Source organism: Tauraco erythrolophus, chromosome 3, assembly GCF_009769465.1.
Source record: "Tauraco erythrolophus isolate bTauEry1 chromosome 3, bTauEry1.pri, whole genome shotgun sequence".
Lineage (NCBI taxonomy): Eukaryota > Metazoa > Chordata > Aves > Musophagiformes > Musophagidae > Tauraco > Tauraco erythrolophus.
This window is the reverse complement of record NC_141467.1, coordinates 59,936,982-59,960,662: the sequence shown is the minus strand read 5'-3', so window position 1 is coordinate 59,960,662 and position 23,681 is coordinate 59,936,982. Positions and strand designations below refer to the sequence as shown.

The 23,681-nt window shown below is 37.6% G+C and overlaps 1 protein-coding gene across 3 annotated transcripts in view; it reads left to right on the top strand.

Moving 5' to 3' along the window:
* The window catches only part of PCMTD1 (protein-L-isoaspartate (D-aspartate) O-methyltransferase domain containing 1), a 49,327-nt gene that overhangs the window by 14,039 nt on the left and 11,607 nt on the right, over positions 1-23,681 (top strand). Inside the window, exons 2-4 of one of the 3 annotated variants that reach the window (XM_086608639.1) lie at positions 4,924-4,977; positions 8,263-8,689; positions 12,756-12,858. In XM_086608639.1, the coding sequence (XP_086464765.1) occupies positions 8,383-8,689; positions 12,756-12,858 (410 nt within the window). In that variant the 5' untranslated portion in view covers positions 4,924-4,977; positions 8,263-8,382. The remainder of the gene's footprint in view (positions 1-4,923; positions 4,978-8,262; positions 8,690-12,755; positions 12,859-23,681) is intronic. The other 2 variants (XM_086608640.1, XM_086608641.1) reach the window with 2 other exon arrangements.

The window sequence follows — 23,681 nt, the reverse complement described above, 5'->3', positions numbered from 1 at the left end:
CTCAGCCTCTAACACAGTCAGTTGTTGAGACCCCCCTGTCACTCCAGAAATACAGATGGATTCTGCCCCTCTAAAGTTTGACGGTATCGAGGTGCATTGGGCACCAGTATCCACTAAAGCCTTATACTTTCTAGGGTATGATGTGCCAGGCCACCGAATCCACACAGTCCAATAAACTCGATTATCCCTCTCCTCCACCTGGCTGGAGGCAGGGCCCCTCTAATGCCTGTTACCATATTCATCAGAGGAATCAGCAGGATTGGAGTCGGGGTGGCTAGGAGGATCAGCCCTCCCATTTTGACTAGTGGACTGCTCACTGTAGACTGGGGCAACAGCTGTCCTGGAAGAATTGGAGAAAGTTCTAGTTCTGTTGGTTCTTCCTCCCAACTGGCGTACCCTGGCCTCTAAAGCGGAGGTGGGTTTTCCATCCCACCTTCTCATGTCTTCTCCATGATCACGGAGGTAGAACCACAGCTCACCCCGTGATCTGTACCGTCTCTCTTGTCTCTCTCGAGGAGGGTAACGCCTGGTTCTGACAGCTGAAATTCTAGAACGTTCGGGTGGTGGGAAATCTACTTTTTCTCTTAATTCTCGGACCTCTTCAGACAGCTTTTCCACAGCCGCAACACAGGTTTGTATAGAAGTGTTATCATCATATCGTCGGAGGTAGGTGACCAGATTACCTACGGGTAGTGGTGCTTCATCATCCCCGAAGTCCATTATTGCCAATGAGGTGGAATATGCTGCTGGCGCACTCCGTATAATCTTCTGCCACATTGGTCGTGTGCACCGGACGTCATCTGGATCTTCGAGTCTTGGTCCGCTTCTCGAGTCAAGATAAATCAACTCTCGCACAGCCAGTTCTCTCAGATACTGAATAGCTTTTTCTATGTTGGTCCACTTGCTTACATTACATGTGTCTGCCTTCCAATTGCTTTATCAATGCCTTCATCCATGGCAAGGGCTCCCAGCTGCCTAGCTTCACTACCATCTAACTCCAGACTATTGGCTCCCATGTCCCAGCATCTGAGCAACCAAGAGACAATGGGCTCACCTTTAAGACGGCCATAATCTTTTCGAATATCTCGCAGCTCGCTCATTTTTAGAGATCTGGTGGTTATCCTCTCATCTATGATGTCACTCCTCCTCCATTGAGATTTTCTCTGGGGCGAAACAGAACGCTCCTGCTTCATTTCTCGTGATGGCCCTGGTCGCTCTTCATCATCATCATCCTCTCCTCTGCGTTCTGACTTTCGCACACATTTCCTCGGTTGCTCTTCCTCCAGTCGTTGTGATGGCCCTGGTTGCTCTTCTTTGTCTGGTTGCTCTGATGGCCCTGGTTGCTCTTCCTCATTTGGTTGTTGTGATGGCCCTGATTCCTCTTCTTCATCTTCTAACTTTTGTATACATTTTCTTTTCCTTACGGGGGCAACTGATACCGTTGTAGTCTGAGTAGCTATAGTGCTTGTCATGGGAGTTGAGATGGCAAGCACAATAACCCGAGAAATAAATTGATATACACCCCTAAATGGCCGATTGACTTTGAATATATAGATAATTAAACATATATTCAGGAGACCTTGCAGGACAATCAAACCGGTTAAATTATTCCAATGATGTTTGGCATTATCAAAATCAACGTAAGCTTTTGTGAATGAAAAGTCACCAGTATAATTGGCGATGATATCCGCCAGGTGACGCTCAAAATTAATAAACGAGTTCCACATCACCATCCCCCTCTGCACCGCTGAATACAAAGACTGAGCTGGTCCCAGCACCGATGATCTTATCAGAGTTACACCGTACAGTATAGCAAGACCCTTAATTACCGATTACATACTTTTCATGCCGGTCCAACACCCAGAGCCAGAAAACCGCATAAACATTCCACCTAACATCATATAGGTTAAATAAGGCCATAAATTATGAATGTCCGGTAACATGTATGCAAGGATAACAAACAGCATTCCAGCCAGCAACATCGTTATCTCAACCCCTTCGTGCCCCACGTTGGGCGCCAATTAAGACTGTCGTGGGTTATGTTGAAAACTTCCTCCCCCACACAGCCGGTCACTCCCCCTCCCCCACCCCCAGGAATGAGGGAGAGAATTAAAGGATAAATGGAAAACCGGTGGGTTGAGATAAGAATGATTTTAATACAGATGATTTAATGCACAAGATAGGTGCTCACCACCCCCTCGTATGCGAAGCCCGTGTCCTCCCGAAAACTGCAAATCCCAGACGAATGCGAGGCCCCGAAATAGAGAGGGGCAGAGAGAGAGAGAAAGAGAGAGAGAGAGAAAGAAAAACAACAGAGCAACAGCGCAGGAAGCGCAAAAGAGCAAAAAGCCCTTCTTTCCGGCCGACCCTCGCTTTTATACTGGGCATGACGCTGCATGATATGGAATACTAATTGGCCAGTTTGGCCCTCAGTCTTAAGTTCCACACAAATCACAAGGGGAATCGTGTCCCTCTTGTCCCAACTGTGCTCCCCCCTTATCCTGCCGTGTTTCTGCACTCCTGCACACTGAAAAGTCCTTGGCAGCTTGTTATCAGCGTTCTTCTCAGAGTGAGCCTCTGAGCAAAACCAAAACACGGAGCTCTTCTAGCTGTTAAAAAAAAAAAACTGTCCTAGCTAAAACTAGGACACCTTAGTAGCAGTTCAGCAGCAAGGTGTTTGTATAAAAGCTTAAAAAAATGTTTGTAAAGACTTCGTTGTGAAATACCTTTGTGTCCCACAGTTCAGTCTCACTTCTGTACTCACCTACTACAGTTACCTCCAGCACTCAGTTCATGTTTTGGTTTCTCCAGCCTTTCCCTGGTGAAGCTAATGTTACAATTCTCTTTTCAGATAGTAATCTTTCTTTTTATTCGAAAGATCCTGCCTGAAATCTTACACTCAGCTCTGCAGTTTGGAGTTGAGTTTCCTCTTGCACGGCACTGTCACAGTACTTGGGAGGAAAGGGGAAGCTGAACTAAAAATTGAGTCCCTTTGTAGGAGTCGGTGGAAGGGACAAGAACACGCTGAACATGATCTTGAGTTCATTACGGCGGCAGAAGTGGCACAAATTGAGTCTGAACAGAAGTAGGTCTAACACTTGGTTGATGGCCTGGGAAACTTTAAACCTCTGCTGATCAGAGTGGTGTTGCTGACCTCTGCCATGAGTAAACTGAAACTGTTAAATGGACTGAAGTGTTTCAGGCCCTTGTGTGCATTCGGGGTTAATTCTTTCCTGTTGCCAGTCACAGAATATTCCTTTTTGGGGAACCTTAGCTGCTGACTCCTAGCTCTACATTAATGAGTAACTCAGTGGTTTGTTGTCTCTTCCTCCTCCTCCTCTCCTCCTGGATAAAAGGAAAGATTCACCAAGGAATTTGGTACACTATTTATAAGTTTAGGGTCGTATATCACAGTCTTGATTCAGTGTGCTGTGCTCTGCTCCAAGCTGAGATCTTAGTGAAAACTAGGTCTGAGGAAGAGACTTACATTAGTTCTGAGGAGCAGACTTGAAATATGGCTGATCCCATTTTTATATTTTCTTTTTCATTTTTCATCCTTTGAAACAAAATAAGAGGTAAGTTTGTAGGCTCAGATGACTTCTATTTTTAAGGAGTCATCTGTGTAGAGTCAGGATGTGTCAATATACAAGATACTAAATTTGTAAGATACTTGACACCATACTGATTTAGCAAAGGTGAGGTTTTGTCTGTCAAATTAACTGGATACCTTTAATCTGTTTTTAAGGCAACATGAAAGTCCTTAGTGACCTAAGGAATTAACTGGAAGTGCAAATCTATTTATTTGCATTTGAATCTAAAAATTCTGAAATTTGCCAAACTTGTGTCCCTTTGAGAGCAGAAAAAACTTGGCAGACCTTACAGCTGGTTACTAAATTCTCGAATAAGAGTCTCACATAGCTTATAAAAAAGTGAACAATTAAAATGCACTCAAATTGTCAGCACTGTTAGAGTCACATAGCTAAAGAACACCTGTTCAATCAATGTGACAATATTTTTTAAAAAAAATCAGAAATTATTTATGATAAGGAATTCCAGTAAAATTGGTTACAAGTTAGCTCAGAAACAGGTCAGAGGTGGTATGATACAGTTGTGTGGATTTTTACAGAAATTGGAAAGTGTATTGAGTCTCATTTTAATTGTGAATGAGAAGAAACTTCAAGATACAGTGTTCCAACTTGTGAAAATAATTTCATTAGTAGTGTGGAATGAGAAATAGAGTTTAGTTGTAGTTGGTTTTAATCAGTGAATAAACTTTTTTGTTCAAGACTAAATTGAAATTTTAACTTCTAAACTACAGTTCCTGTTGGCTTCTATATTCCAAAGATTCCTAAGGCTAAAGGCTGCATTTTGTTAACATTTTGCGTCCTTCCCCTTTGTTCTGAAATTTCTATACCTCTTCATGTAATAGGCATCAGAAAGCTACTCGTGCTCTTTGTGAACTGTGTTTCAATTTACGTATTGGTAAGCTTCACAGGATGCTTTCCAAGAGCTTTGCAGCTACGTAGAAAGTTTCATCGTAGTACACTCTGCAGTCTTTACCTTGGTCCTGGGTCAGCTGTCGCAAGGAAATTTTGACTAACTTGCCTTTTTTCTCTAGCTGTGCTAAAATAGCTTGTGGGGTGGTTTCTTTTGTGTGTTTAAAGTAGTAGAAAATATATCTGACTTCACACATCTGTTGCCTCTGTCAGAAGCAAGTAATTTTGCTTTCATAAGGTAAAAGTGTATAAACAAAAAAAAGCTTTGGAAGGAAGTAAAATATCACAAAAATATTTCTCTACACCATGAGAGGTCACTTTTCGTGGAAAGTTCTATTTCTTTAACTTCCTAGGGTGTATGTTTGGTTGTTGGGGTTTTTTTAACAAAAATACTTTCCACTGAAGTAGCATTTTTGCTTACCTGTAGCTGTAGAGGCCGGAGTTGAGCACCTCAGTTGACTTCAAGCAAACCAAAAGCAAGGTATTTAAAAAGCAAACACTATCACTGTGTCTAACATCACCTTTTCCAGCTGGGGGCAGTGTTTCCAGAATAAGACATAACCTTCAGCCATGCTTCCAACTAGACACTCTGTTCTGCTCCATAAGCGTCCCGTTCCTAAGAGAAGGCTCTCCATTTGTTTTCTCTTCTACTTCCTACAATGTCATACTGTGTACCTGACCTTTTCTGTCCTTGTCTTTGAGATTCTGTGTGGTAACCATTAATGAAGGTAACATGCTTGGTGGGTATCATCAGTAGAAAGTCTTGTGATACTGTAGTAGCTTTAGCTGTCAGGTAATACCAAGAATATAAAATTACAAAATGCCTGAATAAATTAATTATGTTTTAGCATAGTGACTATACTGAAATCAGCATATGTTATTTACAGGCAATAAATTTTATGTGAAGCTGGTAAAGATGCTTTTTGATAAAGCTTTAGGTTGGAGAATTGCCTTGTGTGTGTTTGCTTGCTCCCTGGCCGAGCGTGGATAGCTGGTGAAGTTCTCCATCTGCTGGTGTGAGGCAGTCGATGCACTGTGCAGGTAGGGCTGCAAGTGGTATTTCTGTTTCTCAAATGTAGCAGCTGCATTAGTCTTCAGGAAACTCAGGTCTTGCATTTACTTTTTAGTTAAAATTATTTCCATACATATTTCAAGACAATCACGAGCTTTCTAAGATTAAGGGACAAGAAAAACTATTGCTTTAGTCACTGTAGATTAACTTGTTCACTATGATTTGATTCAGTAGTTCATTGAACTTGTAGGTACAATGCAAGTGCAGGCAGGAGAGCAGGGCTGGAATATTTTTAGAAATTATTTTTTACTAAAAAGAAAAATAAATCCTCCCTCAAGTTCCACATTTCCCATTTCACTTGTCCTTTAGTTTTTTTCACAAACAGAAAAGGATGTTCCTATGTGATTAAACACACACAGGGCTTACTTATTCTGCTGTGATGTGCTAGGATGTTGAGAAGTGCAGATTTTCTGCTTTCAGCAAAGGTTTTCCTGCTGGTTGATAATTGTGCCTGGTGACTTTTTACCTTTTTCCACTCCAGGATGTCAGTGAGCATTGGTTTTGCTTCAGATAGAAACACAAAGCTGAGTGGTGAAGTCATTGTTTCACCCATTATTTTATCAGGGCACTAGCAGTCCTGAGCTTTCTGCTCCCCTCCGACTTCTTTTTTAAGAATGTTTGTAGTTAAGAAGTATTGTGACTGTATAATCTCATAATTTGAGGTTGTGTGCTTGAATTTTAAACCTAGCTGTGTATTTTAGCACTGGTACTATGTAGTTATTTATCTTAGTGAGTTGGTGGTTTATGTTAAATAAAGGCAAGGATAAGGAAACACTTCTGTCAGTCAAAATTGCAAACAGAAATGAGGTTTCCTTTGTTGGGAGACTGTTTTGTGATGGCCATCTAGACAAGGGAGGGATACGAATTGTACAATTTCAGTGTTGGATACTGTATAAACTCTGTTTTTGAAGCAAGAAGAAAATAGCAGGCCAAAACACATTTGAAAGTTTAATTGTAGTTTTCCCTTATTTAGGATTATATGTATCTAAATATATGCCCTTTCTGTTCAGAACTTATTTTCAATAGTTTTAGTACTCTTTTCTGAACACTAAGCTCCGAATGAAAAGTGAATTTACTCATTGGACTACAAGTCCAGCATGTGAGCACGTTTCTTGTATTTACAAGGATATTTCAGTGCTCTATTTCAGAATCACTGCTGTTTGCATTTTAATCCTTCAGGGAAATGGTTCAAACCCTAAAAGTCCTTGTTTAAAGTTGCAATGGGAGGGAAAAAACTACCAAATTTTAAGTTGCTTGCAGTTTCTGGAAGTTTCTGTTTGGTTTTATGGAAAGGTCTATTAGTACTGTTTTGATGGAGACCTGTTAGAACACTAATGAATCCTTTTCCATATGTTTAAGTAGTGTTCTTCATTTAAAGTATTTAACCATAAAAATTGTGTTGTGGTGATTTTCACAACGTAAACTCAGGAACCAGCTTCATTCTGATAACTTAAATAACCTTGGGCATCTGGATTGTGTTTGTGAATTCCTGGCTCGCAAATTTGCACAGGTAGGCATATACAAAACAGGAATTTGCTGAATTGCATTGGAGTGTTCTCAGCTAAAAGATGGCATTCATATTTTTAAGAAGAATGCTTGGTGAAATACGCTTGTTTGAAGAGGCAGATGGAATTTCTTTAAAAGGTGATACTCAGCAATGCAATTAAAAGAGTCAGGGGTGAGTGTATCTTTGTGGGTTTTTTTTCTTTAACTAGGTTACCTAGAATGTACACCAAGATTCAAGATGGTCTTGTTCTTTTGGCTGTCTAAGCTGACTTCACAATTAAAGTTAATAACTAGCTCACTCTATTCATCTACAATTGGTGGATTAAATTCTTTTAGTTTTCCTTCATTCCAGTCTTCTGTTGCTATTTTACTGGTAATTGATGCAACATTGAAAATGTTAACATCTGGATTTTATGAATTAAGTGATTAATAATGTAATAACTGCAGAAAAAATACAGATCTGAAGGAATTATTTTGAAGTGAATATGCTGTGTGGAATTCATGAAACTTGCTAGTCACTGAAGAGCTGACAAGCTGCTGAAAACTTCTAGGTACTTAAGGAATTAGTATTCTGCTAGTAAATATTGTAGGCATTAGGAGGAGCTCAGATACTCAAAAGGGTTTTCCTGTGCTAAATCCAGCACAGAGCAATGTGTGGTTGCGTCTGCACTAGTATCCTGGTTCAGCTCAAAAGTGAACATCTGAGAAGCATCTCCTGGACATCGCCACTCACCTGGCTTTTGTCTCCCACTGTGGGATGATTTCAGAGCATGTAAACCCAGTTCCTTTCAAATTTAACTAAGTTGGTACGTACTCCAACCACTGTTGGACATGTAGTTCTCAGGATGGGACTAGAGCTTGTCTAAAGGCAGTTGCTGTCCCTCACCAAATATATATAATATTGATGATAGGTTCTTAGCACTGTAGTGTTAGCAGTGTCTGTGTAAACTCATGCTGCGTTGCTTGCTGATGTAGACAGCCTATGTTGACATATTAAAGCTAAACTGAAAAAAGATTGGATTGCGTTAAAATCTGAAGGGCAGAATTTTGATTAAATACTACCTGTCCTGACTCTTAGTAGTTCTGCTTTGTAAAGTGATCCAATACTAACTATTTCATCGCCCTCTAATAGTTGTTGATTTGTTTCTGTTTTGAAACTCAAGTTATGTAAACATATCTATTTTCCAGGATTCGTTTGTGATGTCCTTCTGAAAGAAGAACTGAGAATCCATTACTTACTTATACTTTGGGGAAAACTCTCCTCCTAATGTATTTTGCAAACTAATTGAATTACCGTAGAAATTCAGCATGGGAGGAGCTGTGAGTGCTGGAGAAGACAACGATGACTTAATTGATAACTTGAAAGAAGCTCAGTACATTCGCACTGAGAGTGTGGAGCAAGCCTTCAGAGCAATTGATCGTGGTGATTATTATCTGGAAGGATACAGGGACAATGCTTATAAAGACTTGGCCTGGAAGCATGGAAATATACACTTGTCAGCACCTTGCATTTATTCTGAAGTCATGGAAGCACTGAAGCTTCAGCCTGGATTGTCTTTTCTAAATCTGGGTAGTGGAACCGGATACTTGAGTACAATGGTGGGATTAATATTAGGTAACTTGAACATTTTTATTTTAATGTAGTGTTTTTGCGTAATTTTAGAAGATTATACAAGCCCTATAAAACTTGTACTTTGCTAAAATTGACAGTACTATACTTAAGACTGGGTGTTTGAGATGTGTTGTTAAAATATTGTATGTTATCTCAAGCTGTTCACTGACACTGCTGTTCAGTGCCATTTCATGGAATGTTTTGAAAGAGAGGCAGTTGTTCCTGCCTGCCTTTCTATAGTCTAAAATTCTCATTTGAAAGGAGATAGTCCTTTTGTTGCTTAAAAGGAAAAGGCATAGAGGAACAATTTTTGAGGACTAAAATTTTAGTTTGCACCGTGTTTATACTCTTACTCTAGGTCGCTGGTTTGATCTTCATTTTATGGAAAGAAAAATCTAAATTGTAAAGGCGAATGACTCCTGAGGAAACTTAACTGAAAAATAAATCTCTATCAGCATGCAAACAATTCTTTTAAAATACTTTTATTTAATCACTTTATCAGTGAGTAAGTTTGAGGATGTAAACTGATAAGACTGTTTAAGCGCTGCAGGTCTGTAGGTTTTAAAACGTATTCTAACAGATTGGCACTGTGTTTTTTCTTCCATTTTCAGATGTATTTTCTGTGTGGAGAAAAGATGGAATGAAATATTGCTGTCTAAATTTAAAAACCTACCTTAGAGAGAAAAATGCTTTAGTTCTCTCCCCTACCCCCCAGTATTTAGAATACAGAGCATGTGTACTGACAAATAATATTTGGAAAAAATAATTTCCTTACATGAAATAATTTATTTTAGTATGTGGTTTTTATAGATGTAGTTTTACTGACTGTATTACATGGAGTTTTCATATTTCCTTCATTGCTGAAAACTTACTGACAGGTAATACACAGATTTTGCATGTATTTGTTTATGCACACAACTGAAGTGTGAAGAGTTGGTTTTTATTTTTCAATTAGTTTAGTTAAATTCTGTCATCTGTTCTTACTGATTCAAGAGTAGAAATTATCCCTAATAGTACATAACAAGCTTAATTTGCTGGCATCTCCAGCAGTATCTTTTATTCCAGTTAATACCAGTAAATTCAATGGATAGTGTATTGTTCTTTCATGGAAACGGGAATTATGTTCACTCACAGGTTAAAAAAAAAAAAAAATCTACTCTTAGAGTATTGCTTTGCCCTTTTCAAGAGTGTTTCTGTTAGAGAGTAGGTATTTTTAATTAGATTGTAATATTTTAAGTTCAGAGTTCTCTCTCAGTATTAAAACAATTAGTAAATATTGCTTCTTTTTTTCCCTCTAAAATGTATGCTCAGAGTAGTGAGTAGTGATATTCATTTATTTCTCTGCCTTGTGGAAAGCTTTGTTATTTCTTAATTACAATGTTTAAAAAAGAAATCGTGGCATATGTATATTGCACTTGTATCTGTGTATTTATCTAAACTGTTCCGAGCGACTGTTGGTTGGCTGTTGAATGCTGCTGGGTTTGACCTCTTCTTATCAAGCAGAGTTCCTGTCCTTCAGAATATTGTATATGGAGTTGAAAAAATAAAACTGGAAAAGCCTTGTCTTCTGCAGAGGGTGAGATTGGCTGTCAGCCCCTGAGGAGCACAGTTACACTGCAGATGTTCCCACAGAGCCAGCTCAGGTGCTGATACTTCTCCAGCAGTGCTGAGGAGCCTGGAGCAGCGACTGCTCAGCTACTTACAGAAGTAGACTTTCCACGTTTTCGTAGTGCTGTACCCAGTCCACGAAGTCTGCATAATGTTATAATGTAGTTTGAGTGCGAAGCTGAGGCGTGGAACGTATAAATACAATTTGTGTGCCTTTATTTTCTTGCTCTGCTCCTTTTGATAAAATTACTAGTTACATATAATAGTTCTATATTTAAATGTTTGTTTTAAAGCAGGGAACAGCTGCTTTAACAAAGAAAAATAAACAGAAGTAATTTTCTGAGAAATAAGCCATATATATTTTTAAAAGCTCATGTTTTTAGATTGGTTTCAGTGTGTACTGCAATTAGTAACAGAGAACTGCGTTTTTTTGATGGTAGGTGTGTGTCTTTCAATTTGACAGTGTAGTGAGTAGTATTTCTGCCACGTTGGCAGCGTCAAAATGACTAGTAAAATTAGCAAATAATTTGAAACTGGTAAACGCTTCCAAGTATAGCAACATACTAAAAAAAACCCCAAAAACCCACCACTTCATAGAGAGTAAATTAACTGTTGTTGATACTGTTAAAATGTAAACCTAGTTCGGACTACATGGTGGAATTGCTAGCTCATTACGCTGAAGGAAGCCCATTGACTTTAGAGAGTAACAGAGAATTTGTTTTTATGTTTTTAGAATGGTTCACTCTTGTGACTTTCATGATGAAATAAGAGAACATGTTTCTCGTATTTCTGTTCAGATTACGAATACTACGGTGTATCATGACGTGGTGGTGTCTTGCATTCTTAGGTTTAATTTCAAGCTGTGGGAGCAACTGACATTTATAGGGTGTTTTAGTTCTTCATTTTTCAAAATTGAGTATTGAAAGGAATTAATATGTGAATTTTGAGATGTTGATGCATTTTTAATTAACTTCAAATTAGGAGGCTAAAGGGATTGTGATTAAGTTAAAAAACCCCATACCTTGGATGCTGCTGTATGCTGTAGAACTGTTACTACACTGGTTAGAAACATTATAGCCTATTACTGTGCAAAGGAACATTAAACAGTTAGGAAGGGGTTGACCGTGCTAATGCTTTTCTTAATGTAATAGATAATAATCTAAATTTATGGTAGGTATGAGTGTCAGCAGGAGGTATGTGCTGTCACAAGGTGGGAGAATGTCCCTTGGATGATCTACCTACTTCTTGCCTACCATCAGAGAGGTCTTACGAGCACTGTCTGTGGTAACCTATTGGACTGGTTTTATTTCACCTAGTGGAAGATGTTCTGAACTATGTTAAGAATTGCAAGCTTTAGTGGCATAAACTATTTTTTTTTTCTTGCAGTAAAATGAAACCCCTCTCAATATAACCCTGGGTCTGTTCTGTTAATTGGTGTCCTAGAAAAGACAAATTTAATTCTGTTTCATAGGAGTAACATCTTTGAGCTAAATATTTGGGAAAGATTTAGAATGCATTAGAGGATATAAATATAAGTTTTGTCTAATCTTACTGATGTTTACTTTCCTTTCTTCCCCTTCCCTCTTCCTTTTCCAATTTTATGCTCCAATGACTAAAGTCCCTGGGCTATGAGTGCACATTAAATATAGAATCCTCACAGCAAATGTGACTATCTGATTCAGATTCCTTCCTGATGTGGATAATCCTCATAATACTGTCTCATGATTTCTTCTTGTTCCTGAAAAATATCTTTAACTTTTGGCACACAAATTGACTTGGAAATATACTTGGATTTGATTGCAGGAAAGCAGAGTTGCAATTCTGATGGGATTGTAATGAGTGAACATAACATGGTCGATTCCAGTATTCTAGATGGAAATTAATTATTATATAAGTAAATCAGGAGCAGACTTCTGATTTTGCAATCTGCAAAATAGAAGAGCAGGTGTGACTAAGAGATACAGTACTTGATCTCTGAATTGTCAGAAGCTGAAAATTTTGCCATAACAAAACTTGAGAATTGAAATACCAAAACACAGACTAAATTATTATTTGAAATTGTTGTATTCCAACTAAATAATGTGTTGAAAAAGAAATTACTCAGACTGACTTAAGTGCAGTCAGATTAGTTTTTTTTCTGCATGCTTGTCAAGAAAACTCGTTTTATCAAGATGTTTTCCCACAGTTCTGTCCCTTTTCTTTCATTGATCCTTTCGGCTTTTACTTTCCTCTTAAGCATTGGTCATGCAGATGTATGATACAGAAGTAATTTTGTCTGCTGGTGTTAGGAAACTTCTGTGTTTTATGTGATGTTAGTGATTTCACAAATGAAAGATACAATGCTGTTCCATGTGGTCGTGCTGTGCTTAAACAAAACAAAACAAAAAAAAAAACAAAACAAAAAAACCCGAAAAAATAACCACCAAACAAATGAAAAACACCCTGCTGTTCTTATTTACAGGACCTTTTGGGATAAATCATGGAATAGAGCTTCATTCAGATGTGGTAGAATACGCCAAGGAAAAATTGGAAAGCTTCATAAAATATAGTGATAGCTTTGATAAGTAAGTATCTAATTTGTCTACTTCACTTTGCAGCAACTTTTTTGGTTTTAAGCTCAGTGTGTCATTGGTTACGAGTTTAGGGAGGGCAGAAGAATGGCATCACGCAACCGAAGCACAAAACTTCCAGTTCGTGGCACTAGTTCATGAGGTAAGTCAAAGCTTAAGCAAGCACGCTTTAGAAGTGTGGGAGTATTCCTGCTGTGTACTACTTAACAAAATTGATTTCCCTGCACTTCGGCGATGTGTACACGCACACGTGGATGTATGTACATGCACACATACATAGGTACTTAAGAGAATGATGTGATATGCAGGTGTCTTTGCATGTCTAGAGTCATGTGTATCCGTTAAGTCAGTTTTTATTACATAATCGGACATCATCTTTCGTGTACAGTATTAACTTTTTTCTGATCAACCACTGTTCATCTAGACATGAGTAAATTTATCTGATAGTATTCATGTTTATTACCTGAAGAGATGGACTTCGGAATATTCATCTATGCTCATACACCACTCGTTTTTACTGGTATACTTCAGGTTACAGGGCTTCAAACCGTACTGGTTCTACCTGCTCAACAATTTTTTTATTAGTAGTTTTAACTTGGCCCATAAGAATCTGGATCTTGGACTTCTCTGCCTCTGTGAAAGGGAAAACAAGATTCTAGCCAGGGCTCTTCTCTGTAAAGCCTTTTTTCCTTACAGACAGCAAGTTCTCCAAAAGTAATTGTAAGGTAGCTTCCAGAAACGCAGCCTAAGAATTGCATGTCCTATGTGTCTTCTCTTTTCCAGTGGGCAGAGAAAATCTTTCTGTGCCTTTACCTTTGTTGTAATGTGCTTTATGAAATGCTGCACTCTTGGCTATGTCAGCTGGAGCTCAATCCACTCTTTTTCCATATCCCAGACTTTGGGAGCGCTGGTCTGACCACAGGCCTTCCTCCTTACGTGTCTGAGTCATAGAAGGCTCTTAAGAGTATAAAGTTAAGTTTAAAGTATTACCCTGGCGTTACCTGTATCTGAATTCAATTCTGTACTTCTGATATTAGCTTGATGATTTTAGTACTATGTTCTCTTATTAGAATAAACTATGTAAGAGAAAATACATATGTTTCACTACTACTGTCTTAATTTTAATACAAGCACTTAGATTAGCTGAGGTTAATACATACAGAAGCCAGAACAAATAAAAATGAATTCAGTCTAGAACTTTGATACACTTTATATAGTCTGTCTTAAAAAAAAGCAATGTGGTCACTCGTCGTCATGACTAATACTGCATTAGTGGCAATATTTAGATTGTAAGTTAGATGTACCTGTCAGCTAATCAATTTTTGTGCATACCTGTATTCCTTCATTCCTGTAGGTGTGTGTACTCAGTCATACAGAATGTGAGTTTTGATTGAAGTATCTTTCCTATCTGGTGATGCATTTAGGTACTGAAATTAAGAGAAATTGAGTGAAGGGGTAGCAAAGAAATGTTATCATTTAAACAAAATCTGATTAGGATATTTATCTAAATGAATATCAGAACACAGGGGTTTATACTTTAAAACATGCAAGAACTGGAGGAAAAAAAACCCAAAGTTGCTAAACTTGGCATTGGTGCTGTTATGTATTCTGTGTTTGAAGGAAATAAACGATCATACGTAGTAAATAATCTAAATATTCTTTAGGAGATATGTTTTTCCTCTAATTCAGCAAAGATCAGCTCTGAGGACAGTGTCATAAATGCTGTGTGCTCTTTTTCAGTGATCGTTAAATTGACCTTTTGTTATTCAGTGTTATTACAATGAAGGGAAAAAGTCAGCGGGTTGGTGAATATGATCTAAACTTTATAACTAATTTGTGTATTATTATCTTGGCATATGCTGTTTAACAGTCTACCTTTTCCTCACAACAGTAAAATACTAAGCAATGGCTACAGAAACACCCTCCTCACCAACCTAACAAGAACAGTTCTATGAAAGTGCATTTGGTAAAAATCTACTTGGTAATAGCTGTACTGCAGCTGACGTGATACTGATGGGCTGTTTGGATTTTGTGATTTGTGGGGGGATTCATAACTTGTCGCATAGCTGATTCCGGCTAACTGCTTTCTTTGTAAATACTCTGCGTTTTAATGTACGTAATGAAGATGTTGCATGGATTTTTCTGTGATGCGGTCCTTCTATATTTTTTTTTTAATATATAAGCAAATTTATACAGCATGTCTTGAATTTTACTCTGCCTCTGAGTAATGTGCTCTAGGTCAGTAACTCTGGTTTTGATTCTTGTTTCAATTATTTTTTCCTGAATCTTCATTTGTAAGTGAAAGCTGTTTACCTAAAATTGTGCAGGCTTTGGCATCTGAACTTAACTACTGATTTGGTCAGCTTCGTACTTGGATGAAAGGCCACCCAAGAAAAAGGTGTGCAGTGTTTTTCTACTGCTGAACACTGGTGTGTACCTAGCAGGCATCCTTACTGTTTGAAAATAGATTTTATGTACCACACTGGTATGAATGAAGTTAGTTGTTTGAGTGAATGTGTGTGTGTGTGTGATGGGGAAAAACACCTTGCACTTGCCAGCAAACTCTAACGAGGCCCAATGGGGCACAGAAGGAGAACAGAGACCACGATCCATTTTCCTGGCATTAACAGTTATGCAGATGGGGAATTCTGTAAAACTTTGCATTGCCATTTCCCTGCGTTCTTTCTTTAGTGTATAGTGTTCTTCAGTCTGATCTGAATATTTTAAGCACTCTCCTTTTGAAACCAAAACCAAGGGTTTAACCTTATGGGTGGGTACTTGGAGAGCTTCAACCTAGATCATAAATAAGTGCTTTGTAACTTTGTGGTGTTCCTTTGCTTGGAGCAATAGGCCATTGGCTTTGCATCTGACTTGCGTGGAGCTGGGTCATGATGACTTAGAGTGGGTTTTTGCCTGATAAAGCAAGATGAGATATTGCTTTGCCCTTTCTATGAGGGAATGATCAAATGTTGAGTGGTATAATATAACTTGTTTCCTTGGTTCCTAGTAGGAATATTGTTGAAATGCAATTAAAACATACTTTTCTATGATTGAAGTAGGTGCTTGATCACAGACTGGAAGCAATGTAAAAATAGCATGTCCAGGATTTGAGACGCTTTCTGCCTAAAGGGAAGATTGTCTGCCTCTGGTGACTGGGCTTTTCTCAGTGTTGGCCTCTTGAACTGTTGATCTGAGAAAAAGCTTTTCAGATAGCTCTTTCAGAAAGACAAATAATTCGAGTAGTCTCTTGTATCTGTATCCATATCCCACCAATCTATAGAAATAGTTTTTCTCTGAATTGAGGTGGAGTTGCTCATTCTAAGAGGTAAAATGCTGCCTTGATTTTACTTGCTAACATATGTTTGCCAGTAGAAGCAAAGGAGAAGTGCCATCTGAAAGACTCTGAAAGCGTCATCGTGGTTGAGGTGCAAAGATTTTAGGTATAGAGTAAAGAAAGTTGCCTGAATCTGAAATATGTGTAAGACTCTTTTGTTCTTGAAACCTTCAGGGAATGCATGCCAATTAAAGGGAAAAAATCATCCCATAAGAAGGTTCTATCTAAAACACGTATGTGCAAGTTCTAGGCCCCGCTTCGTCTGTTTATTGAAGGGGAATGTGTTGTCTTTTCTGCTCCCAGTCAACTTCTAGACCTAGAATATCCAGCTCGGAGAGGGAGCCACAGAGCAAGGCTAGGTTGCCCATCTTCTAGCACCCTATCAAAAACCAAACCTGGGTAAGCTGGTGAAGTCCCTGCTGTGAAAGAAAATCACCAACCCTTCTCAGGATCAAAAGAAACCACTTCAATGGTAAGTGACAAGAACGCTAGTACTACTTCTGCAATAACTGTTATGGGTGAAACTTCTTCCTGAAGTCCTGTAGTAGGTTGTGTTGGCACTGAAAATAGTAAGTTTTGTCTTCCAACAGTATATTTGTCTTCATTGAAATTCAGGGTTCCTGCTGGGACTCTGAAGGCTCCCTTTCTTTTCATTAAAGCAGATTTGAAACAAAGTTGTACACGCACAAAGAAAACAAAGCTCTTTCCTGCCTGTGCAGCTGATTTATGATTGCAGTAAAAAAATCTAAGCAGGAAAAGCAAACTGTCTCCAAAACTCACCTTTGTCTTTCTCAGTTTAAATCATACTAATAACTTAGTCTTAGTTTCTAATAGTATAAATGATGGGTTTTTTTAGTGGTGAATGAATTCTTATTGAGGTTTAGTTTAACCAGAACAATGCGTGGACTACAAGAAGTCCAGTGGGATTCTTTGATGCCAGAGGATATGTTTGAAAAAAGGAAAGGAAAATAGGCTTTTACAATATCCCTTTTTACTTAGAGATACTAAAGAGAAGTACTATTTCTAATCCTACACCTCATAAGCCAGAAGGCTCCAAAAATGACATTTGAATCTACTCTTATCTAGGAAGGAACTAAACCTGCATTTTTAAAGTACTTGATAGTTGCAGAGATACATATTCTAGCCCTCTCAGAACCACAGAAAATATCTTCTAGACATAAATAAATCCTATGATGGACACTGTATGTCTTTGAAAATCTCTCATTGCTACAAGTTTTGATAGTATTTAAAACACTTGTTACATTAAAGCAAGCGATGACAATGCAAGGTGCATGGTTCCTATAAAATCTGTTGCTTCACAAAAACCCACAGTATACAATATGAGCGTTTCAACCTATAAAACAATTTTTCTGCTTCAGTAAAAAAAAGAAAGCAAATACTCTTACAACAGGTAAGTTGTTTTCCAGACTTCTATCCATGGATGCACTGGGGCCCTGACAATTAACTGAAGTGACAGAAATTTTTTCTCGCCTTCCTATTCCTGTCCACCTTTCTTAAAATTCACTGTGGAACTGATATTCCTTCAATATAAATATTCCTTCTATATATATATAAGTATTCCTTCAAAATATATATATAAGTATTCCTTCAAAATATATATATAAGTATTCCTTCAAAATATATATATAAGTATTCCTTCAAAATATATATATAAGTATTCCTTCAAAATATATATATAAGTATTCCTTCAATATAATTCTTCATTTTACCACCAAAGTTTATATATAGTACATAACGAATTTTAAGTTTTGTAAACCAGTGTTGAAGGGAGAGTGAAATTAGTTGTAAGTATTTTTAAGAACTAGTGTTTGATTTTTCTTTTTTTTTTTTTTTTTTTTTCAGAAATAATTGAGTAATGTGTCTTGGTCCACTTCAGTAAAACTGAGAAGAGCATCAGAAATTATGAACATGATAGCTGAGGTTATATAATAGAAGAATCCAGACAATTTTATTCAAAAATAGAGATGACAAATACAAGCAAAGCAGAGATACAGATTTCTCACTTATCCCTACAGCGTTGCCTGGAAGCTGAAAAAATGACAAAATTACTGAATAGCCCCTTGTGGCTGTTACTCTAATGCTGATTAAAATCACTATTGCTGTAATTGAATGCAAGGGGCTTAAAAGTTGTCATTGTAGATTTTGTTTTCAAAGATTTAATATTTTTATTGCTTATTCTAATGTTTGTAGTATACATGCAGAAGGTCTCACAAACAACAACGATACCAATAGGCAGGATGCGTGTAACTTTTTAACAAAACATGCTAACAATCCATGAACATGTATCTATACATGAACCAAAGACTAGTTCAGAGAGCTTGAAAAAGTGCTTAGATGAGATGGAATGAATAATGAAGCGAAAAAAACAACCAACCAAAAAAACCCACAACCCACACAAAACAGACCACACAAAAAGAGGTGGAAAGAACTTGCCATCTTGCCTTGCTATTGTCGGACTTAATAGAAAAAGAATTAACACTCGTTAAAAATTGTGTTCCCATATTAACTGATGAAGGTTTTAAGTGAAGGTTTTAAGTTTCTTAGCTAGTAATTTAATCTTAAATAGACATCACGGACAGGATATATAATGTGGGAAGCATTTGTGGAGAAACAAATGGGAAAACCTTTTTCTGCAATATATAAGAAGTGCTTTTATATCTGATTGATACTAGTTCTAAAGCACTTTTGCAGTCAAGTAAAATGAGAAAGGCTAATGAGGCATAGAAATGGGAAAGTATTTCATTATTCTATTGCATGTTCTTGTGTCATGTTATATCACACATAGCCACGTGAATATTGACCTTCACCTGCAGTTTTCAAAGATAAGTTTTATGTCACTTTAAAACTTGAAAAATGGACTAAATGATCTGAAAGCATCTTCAAGGTTCCTTTCAGTGAATGCATTAGTGTTTGAACAGGTTCTAGGAGTATTAGACTAAGATTACTGATTTGTGAAATTCCTGGGTTTGACATAAGAGAAGCTCTGAGAGTACTGTCTTTTAAATGCAAATGGACAAAAGAGATAGAACTTCCTAGATAAAACTATGTGTAACTTTTCAGTCTATGTCTTAAAATAACCATAGGACACACTTATTTTTCAGCTGCTGAGCTGTGTTTTAAAAAGATAGGCCAGTTCTTTGTTGGTGAAAAGAGTAAGAAACTTCTAAACCAATCTGCCAGAACTGTTTTGTTTTGTTTTTTCTCCCTTCTTCCCCTATCTTTAAGAGTCCTTTTGCTGAAAATATGGTCAGTAGTATGTTAGCATTAGGACAGCAATATATTATTATGGGGCAAAGTAAGTGTTACTTCCTTGTCACAGTAACAAAAATAGTTTTATGGTTTATCATATGTCTTCACGGTCTACACATTTTGCAGATTCATTTCAATGTCTGGATATTAGAGTATTTGATGGTTTAAAGGAAGTTCGATATAAAGCTAATTTCATGAGTTATTACACTGAATTAACTGTTCTGGTTTTTTTGATGAGGACTTATGTGTGAAATTTGCCTGGCAATGTTTTGAGTTCTTTGTTCCAATATAGTGTCACTGTAGTTCAAATGGCAAATGGTAACAACCTGCCAGCCTTTTCCTTAAACATCATTAAAGTTGAGGACTAGTCCTTTGTGCCCTAAATTGAAATAAATTTCCTATTAGAGGGAAAATACTTAGAGCAGCTTGATGGTACTGAATGAGATTTCAGACTTTTTGGAGGGTTTGAGTTAACTGACTAAAGGAAATGAGTGTGGATGGGAAAACAGTATACTAAATTTGTATTGAAATGGATTTTCTTTCTGTAAGGGCTGTGAGCAGCAAGCTGAGACACGAGTGTGGTTAGTAAATATGGGGATAGACAGAAGTATACTGTTAAATGATATCTTGGTATGACTGTAGTAGTTGAAAGGTGTAAAATGTTCCTGGAGTGATGCTGGTTTAAGAACTAATTACTTTTGTATTTTAGCAAAAGACAGGTGTAAGTAGCTTAAGTGGTTTCTTCAGTATTGCTTTTTAAGGATCTTGTAACATGTTTTACTGTTTCCTTCAAACTTAAGCCTTTGGGTATTGAAAGTTGTTTTTCCTTCAAATTACTTAATTTTTCTCCCCAGTTTTATTGCACTTGATTCTTTTTAAAGAATCAAGCGTATATACCACTTAAAAAAAAGACAATTCATGCCTACTGGCACCTAGTTTCATCTTCAAGAAACGTCAAGACAGCGTCCTGCATTCGTGAAGGTTGAATAGATAGAAGCTTAGCCCAAGAAGCATCGTGTACATCTTCAGAGTTGAAAATAGTTGAAGGGTAGGCTCTGTGGGTGAGTGTTATGGTAGGACCAACCAATGAATCCCCTTGTAAAAAAAACCCTACTATTAGGGTAGGTTATTATACTATGCTGTCTTTTTTAATTAATATCTTGCTATCACACATATACTAGATTGGTGGATATGGATACAAGAGCAACAAACTTTAATCTTAGTTCTTTGCTACAAATGGTTTCTAAATGGATATTCGTTTTATTACAATAGTGATACTTCATTGTGTTGATATCTGTGGGGAATCTTACTTAAAAGAACATAGACAGTAACAGTCTGTTACTTGATAATTTTCTTAAGTTGCTGCAGCAAAGACAGAAATGCATTTTAAATTCTGCAGAAATTTTTTTACGTTGAGCTGGAAGAAAAGTACTGTTGCTGTGTTGAGGATGAACTTGGAACACCCATTCTTGAGGGATAGATTACAAAAATGCAAAAGATGGAAGGGCAGAATCAGGTCAACAGATGTTTTTTGTGCTTGAAACTGCGTGATTATCTTGGGCCATTGCTAAATGTGATCTGTGTGTGCTTAAATTTATCGTATGGCAAGCGCCTGTTTAAACAGGAATTTTCTGTTGCTACATTACCTGTAAAGGGAACTCTAATTTCTGTTCTGTTGGCTGTTGGTTCTCTTGTAATCAAGATACCAAGTTCAACTGAAGAACCTAATGTGATTAAAACTTCTGCAGATTGTTCCAGAACTTTATTTTTGCCCTTTTTTTGGCATCTGATGTATTAAATAACATAAGAGGATTTTTTCATGTTACCTATATAATTGTTTGTAAGGCCACCCTGGCTGTTTGATAGAGGTGAGTGAATGGTAAATAACACTTAGCACTTCTTAGTTACTGAGTTGAAATGGAACTAAGAAAAAAATGATTGATATACTGCCTCATCTTGATAGGTAGCTTATGTGATTGTCAATACTGCATGTTAAAGCAATAAACCATTTATTTTCAGCAATGTTATTAATCTAATAAAAGATAGCCAGTGTAACACAGAAGGAAATTGAATATCTGCTCTGTTTTGGTATCCCAAAAGCTGTAGGAATAAAATCAACTTGTTGAATATAGTGACAGACTAAAAGAATCTAAGTTTGATTAGGTCAAAAAAGTGTGATTGATGCTACTTTCAGACTGTAAGACTAACAAGCTTGTGATGCTGTTGGCTGATATTCTTAAAATCACTCCTTTGTATTTGCAGAACCTTTGTATTTTAAGTTTTAGGTCATTTTCTGATCAAATGATGGAGTCTTTTATACTAGAGTCTCTTATTCTCCAGTAAAATTGAACCTTTGATTATTTTGAAAATTATTTGGGCAAGGTAGTAACACAAATTCTCTAAATTATTCTTTAGTCTTTACTGAAAGGTCATCACAAATTGCTGGATTATATAAATACAAGAAAATGATACATGCATTTTTTGGTTCTTTCTTATTCAGAGGTGTGTGTATCTTTTTCTGAAAATAATCAGCTGAAGATTCAAGGAGCGAGGAAAGAGTCTTTCTGCATCACTAGTGAGGTTTACATGGGAGTGTAGAGGAGTAAGGTTGACTATTATACAACTTAACTAGGTTAGATAAGTCCATAATACTCTACGAAGCATGACCTCTGTATGCCTTTATTTCTGGTATTTTGTCAGTGTTCATACCGTAACACATGAAGCAGTTGGTTCTGTGGGCAGCATGAATGGAGAGGGTTGTCTTTTGAACTCGCATCTTGTGGTGACCAGACGCTGTTTATAACCTTTTCCTTCCATTTCCTCTACCTACTTTATTTTAGCTTTCTGGGTAACAGGAAGCTACATACAGCAGTTCTTGAACTGCCTATGTTTGAGTGGGCATCAACATACCAGTGCAGGCCAGCTGGGTGTTACCATTGCATTTGCATGGGCAGGTTAGCTGAGTAGACCCCCTTGTTTTTTCATTTGATACGGATGGAAGAGATGTGTTCAGGAATTACATGTATACCCTAGCCTATACAGTGTTGGGATTTGCTGTGGGAAACTAGTTGTTTAGGAAGCTCCTGCTGTTGACAAATTGAGTTCAATCTAGCTGAAGTGATGTGGGGGAAGGTATTTTCTTGAAGTAAAGGGACTAACAAGTAACTGGCTGTTTTGGTCATAAGCCTCATGTCTCCACAAAACGGTGCTAATAAATTGGCTGGACTGTGTTCCAAGTTAAAGTGCCTGTAGACAATAGTTTGTCTCTAGTGCGTAGCCCATCTCATTCTTATCAGTGTAATAGAAAGTTGCATCTGTGTCTTCATTTGTGCTTTATGCCCTTCTGGTTGCAAGCTGTGGAGCTAAATGAGAAATTCTGTTCAGCTTTTACTGTATTTGTAGAGACCACTGTGGATTTTATTCCACAGCTCGTGTATAGAGTGTTTTGAGTCTGAGGAATGTTTTGTGGGTTTTTGTTTTGTCTTGTATTTTTGCTTCCTTGGAGGATGTGGTGTTCCTGCTTGTTTTAAGAGGGTGTGATGAGTGACTTCATGAGCTTTAGGGTGGTTTCTAGTAGAGGAAGCAATTTAGGAATATCATCATGAGCTTGCCAGCTTTTAGAGGAGCGTTCTGAGAAGATCCAAAGAAGTTGTGAAAGTTGCCAGGTTAGGCAGGCAGGCTATCTTCATTTTTCTGAAACTAACCAGGGACTCTCTCAAGATTTAAAATTGCGTTTTAGAAAATTACTGTATTCTCTCTCTCCCTCTGCCCCTCCTCCCTCCTTCCTCTTGTACTTTTGAAGCCTACAAAGATACTTTGCTCAAACTTTCAAATTAAATGGATGTGGTGATGCTTGACTTAAACTGTAGGCAACCTGAAATTAAAACTACAGCATGAACCGCCTGATTGACCTTCACCGAATGGAGAAAAATACATGATAGTCCAAGTGCTTATGAAACGAGGTGGCTTCTTCAGTGAAGTTATCAGTGCCTTGGACTTAAGTTTCTTCCCAGCATTTAACCTGTGTTAATCTGAAGTTTCTTCAACCACAGTTCAAGCTGGGCTAGCTGTTCAGTTATGTGCAACAAGGCAGTTCGTCGCTCCCCCTCCCTCTCCCACTACCTTTTTTCTTTTTAATCTGCCAGTGTTGTTTGTAGCTTTCGTTTTTTCCTCTGGAGTTGGATGAGGAAACAATATTATGGACTGTTGGCCA